Below are 10848 nucleotides of genomic sequence, written 5' to 3'. Positions count from 1 at the left end.
AAGATGGAAGATCTTTGGGTTTCCATTGACAAAACCTTGTGCAAAGGTATTTTCTGGGACTTTTCCAATGTTGCGCAATACAATTTCCATATTCCAAATGTTATCCAAAATGATTAAAAAATGATGATAGTCTGAAAATATATTGCGTTCCTTATATTATCTAACATGGCTTCTTAATTCTTGCATTGCTTCTAATCAAATGATGTTGGCCAACAAGTTGTTACAAGTTTCCAAACTGCAAAAACTTCAAATTGTTTTAATTTATGATGACACAAAGATAAAATGTCTTCTACCCTGTTCTAAGAGGACAAGCAGACCAAGACCATCCTGCTCTGTCATCCAACATGTCATCCAACATCTGCCATTGACTCAACATCACTTTCACTCTCTACTTTGCAGTTCAAAAGAATGTACATCTCCACCATGAATTCTTGCAATGATTCTGCCTCTGCAGGTTTTGGAATTGAAAGTTCCAGAGTCTACATCCTCAGAAGAAATTCATGTCCATCTCTGTCACAAATGGCCAACTTCTTATTCTGAAATTATGCCCCTGTTTAAGAAGTCCTTACTAGTGGAAATGATCTCTCAATATCCACCCTGCCAATACCCCTAAGAATCATACATATTTTATTAAGATCACCGGTCATTCTTCTCAACTCTTTTAACTGTAGTCCCCTCAATCTCTCTTAATACATCAATGTTTTAATTCCAGGAATCAGCCTAGAAACCCTTCTCTGTACTACCTCCTTTGCAAGTATATCCCTTTATTAAAGTGGAGAGAGAAGCTGCCATTCACAAGGTCATGGCTGGTCCATAGCCTTGGCACAAGTTCATGTATGGTGTCAGCAACATTTGTAACACTCTGTACCACCTGCAGTAAAGGACAAGATTCCTAATTAGCTGTTACACCCTCATGCCAATCCTTGTGATTCCTGTTCTAGAGCTGCAGACCCCTTTGTTCTGTGGTATTTTGTCTCAACACATTTAATAATTTGTTTTTTCATACTTCTTCTAAACTTGATTACCTTGCATTTTCCTACTTAATTTGCCAAAGGTAAAATCTGCCTTTTCACCTTGCAAACCAGAGCATTCAAGGCACTTAAAAATAAATAAATCAGAATAAAACACCCCCTTCAGCAAATGATGGCTACACAGAATATAATGTCCAAATTAATCTAAACTTTGCTGATTGCAAATGATCTGTGGACCTCTATTCCCTGCCTACTTGCGTGTCTATCGAAAAGTCTCTTAAATGCTACTATTTTGTCTGCTTCCAACATTACTCTTGACCAGCCTGTTCCAGACACCTAGCACTCTGTATTAAAGAATTGCCCAAAAAATCTCCTTTAAACTCCTCCACCCCCCACCCCCACCTCCTTTAAATGCATGTGACATTTTCACTCTGAGACAAAGAAGATTCTGACGCTATCAATGCCTCTCATCACTTTAAGAAATTGCACAAGATCTCCCTTCAACCTCCAACTCTCCAGAGAAAGAACCCTCTCTTTATAGCTCAGGCAACATCCTGGTAAATCTCTTCAGTACTCTTTCAAAAGCTTCCACATCTTTCTCGTAATTGGGCAACTAGAAATGTGCACAATACTCACAAGTACAGTCTAACCAAAGTTTTGTATCACTACAACATGACTTGCTTCCTTTTATACTCAATGTCCCACCCAATAAAAGCCATCATACCAGATGCCTTCCTTCCCAACCTATCCATTTGCGAGGCCACTTTCAAGAAGCTGTGGAACTGACCCCCAGGTCCCTCTGCACATCAATGCTTTTAAGAGTTCTTGTCATTAACATGTTCAACTTACATTTGACATCAAAAAGTGCAACACTTTACACTTGTTTGAAAAACATCCACCATCTCCATAGTCGTCTCTTTCACCATTGTGAGATGTATGTCATCAATACCTCGTTTCTCCTTTTTTTTAAACTGATGTTAAAGTCTTTGAACTCTTCATTTAATCTAGATATCTAGTCGGCCACTATGCCTGAGAGGTTTTCTGTACCTTCAACCATAAAAAACAGACACAAAAGATTTATTTATTATCTCTTTAATTTCTGTATTGCCCAATATAATTTCTCCTGTCTCAGACAATAAGCAATCTTTGCTAACCTTGGCATTTCTTTCATATCTGTGGAACCTGTTTGTAGGATTCTCAAAAGGTGAAATAATTTTCTTATCAATTTCTCAGTCTGTCTTTTGCTGAAATCCGAAAGTTTCCAGTTCTAAAGTTTAATGGTTCACCCATACCACATGAAATGTTCTTTCCTTAGATTTAATGTAATCTTTACTTTCTCTTGGTAGCCATATCTGGATGACTTTTTGTTGAGAAAAGGAATGTTAATTTGCTGTCAACTTTCCCCTTTTCTATCTTGCCTATCCCTTCCAAAATTTAAGTATGTAATTCCCAATTTGTTCATTTAGTACTATGGCCATCAAACTGTTTCCATTTACTTTTCATTAATTCAATCGTCTTGTTATGAATTAATGATGGATTCAGAAAAAGTGCTTTCAATTTTTTTTGCTGTGATTCTAATTAGTGGTACATCCTTCTGTTTGCATGCTTTTCCTGAGTGTCTGTGGTTATTATTACTTTTCTTATCTAGCATTCTCTCTATTGTCTTTTCTCTTTAACCCAACATTTTCTACCATCAAAATCCATCTCACCATCCTTCAGTTTTTTGTGATATCTTGGCTTCAACAAAGATGCAAAACATCATTAGGGCCGTCGCTATCTCTAATTGTGTTTCCCTTGGCAATCTGGACTAGGTCTCATCTAGCCCTAGGGATTTATCAGTCCTAATGCATGTTGGACATCTAACATCTCCTCCTCCTTCACACTGATCTGCTCCAGATTAACCACACACCTTTCATTAAATTAACCATCTTCCATGTCCTTTTTAATTGCAGATGAGGTATTCAGTAACAATCTTGCCCAGATCACTCTTACTTAAAAGATAATTGTAGAATGTCTTAAAATTGATTACCATTTTGTACAACTTGTTTTGCTATGCAAATTAAACCCATAATGTTTAAAAATCTAACAGTTGAATTAAATAAGCATTTAATTAAAATTAAACCTCTTTACTGAAATCTGGAGTGTAGATATATTGCAATAAGTGATCCCTACACCCTCTGCATTAAGCTTGTATGTCTGGGTTGACTAACAAAATTAACCAATAGAATGTTTGTTTAACACTTGTACTATATGTTTAACAGTGTAAATCAGACTTTAAAACATTTCTAAATTGGATTTGTGTTGTATAATATTTATAATAAGGTCTGACAGTCTTTACCTTCATAAAATACAGAGGAAAGTAAATGGGGTTTTGAAAAACAAATGAAGTTTTGACTTTTTTTGCAGCAAGAAGCTTATCCATCTGATGAATGGGAAAGGCCCAGAGAAGAATTTTGTGTGTTACAAAAACTGGGAGAAGGCCACTTTGGAGAAGTCTGGGAAGGAATTTGGAATGAAAGCCAACATGTGGCAATCAAAATGCTTAAAAGGGGTTTGTGGCATATTGTGTTTGTGTAATATACAAATGTTGGACTTGGGTACAGGTTGAATAAATACAGCTGGAAACCTAAACTTTACAATGCCCACAATTGTATAGTCAATGGGTGCCCTTGCTGCTACTCTCTGGACCACATCCAATCACTTTAATTCTAACATACAGCCACAAACCCTATGAGGGAACTGGCTAGTTATAGACAACTAGATTCTTGGCAAGCGGTACACCCCGGCAAGACTTTCTGCATGAAGACCTCACCATAGAGGTTAAGTGGTGAAAGAATGTTTGCAATCATGCAAAATTGTTCCAAAAAATATTAAAATTTAAACATTACTGATGTATTACTGGGGAGTTGCTGCAACTACATAGTTCTCTGCAAGACAGTTTGAGGAGTCTATATTGTCAGAATGTAGCTGCCAAATAGCCAACCAACAGCTCTCAGCAAGCGTGGAGTGTCCATGCTCAGTCCCTTGAAGACCCACAAATGGGGAACTGCTGCCTTTTCTACATTTAACTGTAGATATTGCCATGCAAAATGTGGGCTTATGTTCATGCTTTTACAGAAATACTGAAGGAGTTTGAAACTCTCTCAATCTCTCCATCCACTCCTATTCTTCTATTCCCTTAAGAAAATAAATAACCTGATTACAAAATGTAACATTTTAAGTAGATTTTATTCCAGTAACGAGGCAGGATAATTTTCTGAAGTGTAGAAGCTTGTGGGAAATTTATAGGCATCAGTGTGGTTCACAAAATCACAGCCCTGTCTTCAACCATCAGTTCAGCCTAATAAGGTTCTTCAGCAAGAATCTATCTCTAAATGATTCTCATGCACAACATTCCAGAAATGGATGCAGTTAATCAAAATAAAATTATGAAAACCTGCGAAAATTATGCAGTATAACGAAATGAAAATATATTTCTCACTTATTTGGTGTTCAATGAAATTATGTTGAAAGAGCCATGAAGTAAAATAATTTTCCTGCTTATACTTTATGTTTGAACATGTTGAAATCACCTATGTGCAAAAATGGTAAGTGTGCATATCCAGTATTTATGGTATTGTTATTTTAGTTTTCAGTTTATGGGGGACTTTACCAATTGTATGATTGGAAACATTTTTGTTTCCTGAGGTGGTTGGTGGCCAACCTTTTCCTTGAATTGCTTCAGTTCTCTTGCTGATAATTCCCCCAATGTAACTATAGGTAGTAGGTTCCACAACGTTAGCCAGCAGCATTTCCACAGCAACATAGAAGGAGACTATTTCAGTCCAGCCAGTCTGTGTTGGTTTACAGATCAGGCCCTATCTCTGCTCATTTATATCCGCAATCTCTTCTTGTCGCATTCCCCTCAACCCCACCCAGGTTCTGCCATACCACCTACACACCAGTTTCCAGTGTCAAATAAACCTACAAACCATATGATGTTGGAATAAACCAGAGCACCCAAAGGAAATGCATTCAAATTGATGGGATATGTGGAGTGGTGAATAGTTCCTGCAGGACAGAGGCACTGTCTCTATACTGTAATAAATGTATGCTTCAGGAAGGACTAGAAAGGAATTCCCAATCTACTGATCATTAGGGGCAGTAGTTAGAAAGCAGTTAGCGCAAGACTGTAACAGTGGCAGCGATCCAGGTTCAAACCTGGCGCTGTCTTTAAGGAGTTTGTAAGTTCTCCCGGTGTCAGCAAGGGTTTCCTCCAGTGCCCTGGTTTCCTCTCACCATTCAAAATGCTCTGGAGCATTTTGGGCGGTACAATTGGGCGGTACAGTCTCATGGGCCGAAATGTGTCTAAATTTAAAGTTTAAATTTCCCTTGCAGTTTTAACACGGTGCCCATTTAAATTTGTAAAACCTTGTAACACATTCTCAGCCAGTTTATGTTCTTTCAGGATTCTTTGATTTTTTTTTTTGCCAAGATAGCAAGATCTGTTCAATAGCAATTAGAGGTGTGAAAGTTGACACTATGGTTCAATGCATGGGCAAACTGGTTAGAGAATCAGTCTGGCAGTGCAGAATATTTTCTCAACTGTCCCTCTTCAAATGAGATTTTTTTGACAATAAAGGATTACTAAATTTGCTATAATTTGTGAAATAAAGTTTTCATGCTCCAGCCCACAGCTTGACAAACTGTTGTATATGGTTCAAATTTTTTTTTTTGCAATATTGAGCATGTTTACAAAATTGCAAAAATTGTCAAGTAAAGTATTAAATATTAGATTTTATTTGTGTAGATGACATGGATCCAGATGTGTTTCTTCAGGAAGTTAAAATTATGAAGAGCATCAATCATCCAAAACTAATCCAGCTTTATGCCGTTTGTTCGATGGAAGAACCTGTTTACATCGTCACAGAGCTCATGTCCAAAGGAAACTTAAAGGAATACCTATGTGGTTAGTAACTGGAAAATGGGGGAAAGTCAGGCGAGTAGGAGCATGCAATGACCGGTACTTGTATCGGAAAGCTCATGTGCGTTTATAGACCAAGAGACCACGTGGCCGCCTTTTGTGCTGTAAGATTCTGTGCACTAATTTGTTTGGATCTATTGCCTTTTACTCTCTGTGTTGAGTGGAAGCTCCTGGGTGTGGTCTGAAGTCGAGCTTTCCACTCCAGCTGCTTTCAGAACCCTTGCTGTACACTTTAAGAGCTTTCAGTGTTCAAGGTGGGCAATCTCCTAGCTGAGCCAGCAGTTCCGTTGGTTTCAAAGGGAGGAGGCAGCTATAGAGGGAATGGTATGTACAGGTTAGTTTTCCTTTCATTTGAGTTTATTTAATTTTTTTTAATTATTTTCATTGTGAGGGGTTTGTTTCTTAAAATGTTTTTGTGATTTTAACCTTTTTAAGCATTTTTTTATTTTACCTCATTTTTGATATTCACATGTTCATTTCAATACCAACTTTGATATCTGAGAAATGAACCAACCCATGCCCATATGTTGCAAAACCAAGGGAAGACGTGACTGTATCAGTGAGAGAGCAATTTGTGACCAGTGGCCATCACTCCATTGGTGGTGGAAAAAGATAGGATCGGTCCACAAATTCCAATCCTGAATTGGGGTGGCACGGTTAGTCCATCGCTGTTACAGCACCAGTGACCTGTGTCTGCGTGGGTTTCCACCAGGTGCTCCTGTTTCCTTCCACCCTTCAAAAAAATGTATGGAGTCGTAGGTCAATTGGGTGTAATTGAATGGCACAGGTTCGTGGGCCAGAAGGCCCTGATACCGTGCTATAGGTCTAAACTGAGACAAAGCTCATTTTGATGGCATTAGAAAAGAACTTTCAAAGATTGATTTGGGAAAGCTGCAGGTAAAGGGATGTCTGGCAAGTGGGGGGGGGGCGGGGCGCAGGGAGCTTTTAGAAGATAGATGGGAAGAGCTCAGGGGAAGCGTGTTCCTGAAAGGGCAAAGGGAAGATTAGGGAACCCTAACTGACCAGGGATATTGAGGTCCCTTAATGATCAATGAAGAAATATGTAGGTCCTAAATGAGTATTTCTCATCCTATAGATTTAAGATGAGAGGGGAATTATTTGGAAGTGACATGATAGGCACCTTATATCACTCCTTTATTCCATCTACAAAACTGCATGACCATATACTTCCTAATGCAGAATTCCAACTGCCACTTCTTTTCCCAGTCTGCCAACCTGTCCAAGTCCCTTTGCAAACATCCTTCTTCCTCAACATGACCGACCCTTGACCCTCCACCTATATTTATATCATATGCACAAACTTGTCCACAAAGCCATCAATTCCATCATTGAACTCATTTACATAGAACGTGAAAAGTAGTTGTCATGGTACAAATTCCTGGAGAGAATTCTTAGGGACAGTATTTATGAACATTTGGAGAAGCATAGTCTTATCCGGGATCGTCAGCATGGATTTGTGAGGAGTAGGTCATCCTTTGTGAGCCTAATTGTTTTTTTTGAGGAATTGATAGAGTGATAGATGTGCTGCATATGAATTTTAGTAAGATATTTGACAAGGACCCCATGGTAGACATTCAGAAAGTCATGAGTCATGGTAAGGATTCAGAATGGGCTTGCTTGCAGAAAGCAGAGAGTTGTAGTAGATGGAATATATTCTGCCTGGAAGCCAGTGACTCGTGGAGTTCCTCAGGGATCTCTTCTGAGATCCCTTCTCTTTGTGACGTTTATAAATGACCTGGATGAAGAAGGGGAGAAGTAAATTTGCAGATGACATGAAGGTTGGAGGTGATGTGGATGGTATAGAAGGTTGTCATAGGTTACATAGGATATAGACAGGATGCAAAGTTGGGCGGAGAAGTGGCATTTGGCGTTCAATCTGGATAAGTGTGGTGATTCAGTTTAGAAAGGCGAACTTGAAGGTAGAGTACATAGTTAATGGTAGGATTCTTAACTGTGTGAAAGAACAGAGAGACTTTGGGGACCAAATCCATGGATCTCTCAAGGTTGCCATGCAGATTTATAGAGCAGTTAAGAAACTCCACGGTATACTGGCCTTCGTTAGTCGAGGAATTGAATTTAAAAACTATGAAGTACTGTTGCAGCTCAATGAAACTCTGGTTCGACCACTCTTGATCACATCATTACAGGAAGGATATGGAAGCTTTGGAGAGGATACACAGGAAATCATAAGATAAAGGCCCATTGAGTCTGCTCTGCAAATCCACCCTGAGCTAAACTCTTCTCACATCTAGTTCCAAGTTCTGGCCTTGTTCCCATATCCCCGATACCTTGACTATTTGGATACCTATCAACCTCCCCCAATGATCTGAATTCCACAAATCCACGACCCTCTGGCTATAGAAATTTCTCCTCATCTCTGTTTTAAATGGGTTTCTTCTAATTCTAAGACCGTGGCCTCTTGCCCTGGTTTCACCCACCAAGGAAAACATTTTATTCACATCTACTCTGTCCAATCCTTTCACCATTCAAAATGATATCCCCTCTCATTCTTTACCAGGATGTTGGCTGGATTGGAGAATGTGTTTTATGAGGCAAGGTTAACAAAGCTAGGGAGCGAAGAAGGATGGAGGTGACTTCATAGAGGTCGATAAGATTATGAGAGGCATAGATAGGGTGGGCAGCCAGCATGCTTTTCCAGGAGCAATGGAAACAAATACCAGATGGCATCTGTATAAGGTGAAGGGAGGAGAGTTTATGGTAGACATCAGGCTAAGTTTTATTTTACCCAGGGTGTAATGCATGACTGGAATGCATTTTCAAGTGTAGCTGATTCAACAGGGGCATTTAAAAGGCTCTTAAAAAGGGACATGGATCCAAGAAAAAGAGGGTTATGGTTGTAAGGTAGGGAAGGTTTAAATTGTTGAGAAGGTTTATAAAGGTCAGCACAACATCATGGGCTGAATGGCCTGTACTGTGTTGTTATGTTCTAAGAATTCAAAGATGCATCAAAGAAATGTAACAATGTTAAATTATTCCAAAATTGTTAAAAATAAAAGGCATCCACTAGAAATCTTTATATTTTCTGCCATAGCTTTGAATTGACTCTGGACACATTGGTGGAATCTGAGCCATTGAATAAGTCACCTGTGTTTGTGTGTGGATTGAGAAGTTCATTATTGAAATTAATTTGTGTCCAAATGGACAAAGCAGATTAAAATATTCCTTTAAAATTAGATAAAAGTGGGATTAAATGGTAGGCTATTGAGATGTGCTGAGCAACAAAGGGATTTAGGAGTGATGGTAAATAGTACCCTCAAGGCTGATACTCAGGTAGATGGTGTGGTGAAGAAGGCATTTGGAATGTTGGCCTTCATAAATCGGAGTATTGAATTCAAGAGTAGGGAGATTGTACAAGGCATTGGTGAGGCCAAATTATAGGAAAGATATAAACAAAATAGAGAGAGTGCAGAGAAGGTTCATGAGAATGTTGACAGGATTTCAAGGTATGAGTTACAGGGAAAGGTTGTGCAGACTGGGGCTTTTTTCTCTGGAGCGTAGAAGATTGAGAGGGGACTTGATAGAGGTGTTTAAGATTTTAAAAGGGACAGACAGAGTAAACGTGGATAGGCTTTTTCAATTAAGAATGGGGGAGATTCAAACTAGAGGGCATGGTTTAAGATTGAAGGGGGAAAATTATAAGGGGACCATGAGGGGAAATTTCTTTACGCAAAGGGTGGTAGGGATGTGGAATGTGCTTCCGGCAGACGTGGTCGAGGCGGGATTATTGGTTACATTTAAGGAAAGACTGGATCATTACATGGAGAGGAGGGGACTAGAGGGGTATGGACCGGGTGCTGATCAGTGGGACTAGGAGGGTGGGGATTTGTTACGGCATGGACTAGTAGGGCCGAACTGGCCTGTTCTGTGCTGTGTGGTTATATGGTTATATAGATTGTTTATGAAAATCTGGATCCATTTGGAAAATACTCCAGCTTCAAATCGACTTAAAAATAGCAGAAATGGTCATAAGGAGTGATATGCTTGTGCAATGCAATTATAACTTTTTTTATATTTGAGTATTCCAAACCTTCAACATATCATTTTGATTTAAACTTTGACTGAAATAGTTATCTTCCCCCTCCCCCAACTTTATATGAATTAGCCCAATGGCAGGAGATGTCAAAAATACTGGAACCCACTTCCTGCTTCTCTGAAGTAACATAAAAGGTGAGACATTTATGGGCATTGGTTGAATTTTCTACTCTCATGGAGATGAATTAAAATGCAGGACTGGCAAATAGCACTTGGACTGCCTCTGACGGATTGCAGAGTCTACATAAAAAAATTTCACCACCTATTTCAGCTGAATTTCTCAGCAAAATTCCTGCCTATTCCGTAAAACCACTGCTGCCAACAATTTGCTTGTTGACAGGGAGCCTTTGAGCACCGTCAAAGATCAGATGTACCATATGAGGTACCTGCGAAACAACAGCTTCCAAAATGGATAGAAATCTCATTTGAGATAAGATTTTAAACAGTAAATCATGGAGATTATTGTACCATCCACAAACTGGATTGCAGCAGAGAAGCTTTCCATTGCACCTCGTATGGGATGCTGCCTTGATATTGGAATGATTGTTGCATATTATATCTGTGACTATTTTGTTTCCAGGTGATGAAGGTAAAACATTAACAATAACACATCATGTGTACATTGCTAGCCAAGTGGCTGAAGGAATGGCTTACTTAGAAAATCATAAATTTGTCCACCGGGACTTGGCTGCCCGAAACGTTCTTGTTGGAGAAGGGCTTGTCTGCAAAGTTGCAGACTTTGGATTAATGAGATTGATCCGGGTAAGTGACACAATCTCGACAGACTGGACTGTACTTGAGAATCCTGTTTTGCATTTCCTGGAGATTTTGAAGAGCAGG

At 39.1% G+C, this 10848-nt stretch overlaps 1 protein-coding gene and 1 long non-coding RNA gene across 4 annotated transcripts in view; one reads left to right on the top strand and one right to left on the bottom strand.

The window, feature by feature from the left end:
• Positions 1-10848, bottom strand: part of LOC138735690 (uncharacterized) — a 48611-nt gene that overhangs the window by 447 nt on the left and 37316 nt on the right. The gene's annotated exons all lie outside the window — the stretch shown is intronic.
• LOC138735684 (tyrosine-protein kinase Srms-like) overlaps positions 1-10848 on the top strand; it is a 29233-nt gene that overhangs the window by 13102 nt on the left and 5283 nt on the right. For all 3 annotated transcript variants that reach the window (XR_011339870.1, XR_011339871.1, XM_069883890.1), the window contains exons 3-6: positions 1-46; positions 3378-3522; positions 5761-5919; positions 10589-10770. The exon at positions 1-46 is cut by the window's left edge and continues 115 nt beyond it. Coding sequence is in view for 1 of the 3 variants with exons in the window: in XM_069883890.1 (XP_069739991.1) it covers positions 1-46; positions 3378-3522; positions 5761-5919; positions 10589-10770 (532 nt within the window). In the remaining 2 variants the exon portion in view is untranslated. The remainder of the gene's footprint in view (positions 47-3377; positions 3523-5760; positions 5920-10588; positions 10771-10848) is intronic.

The sequence above is a fragment of the Narcine bancroftii genome, chromosome 6, assembly GCF_036971445.1.
Source record: "Narcine bancroftii isolate sNarBan1 chromosome 6, sNarBan1.hap1, whole genome shotgun sequence".
Lineage (NCBI taxonomy): Eukaryota > Metazoa > Chordata > Chondrichthyes > Torpediniformes > Narcinidae > Narcine > Narcine bancroftii.
The sequence above is the reverse complement of the archived record's forward strand: the minus strand, read 5'-3'. Positions and strand labels throughout refer to the sequence as shown.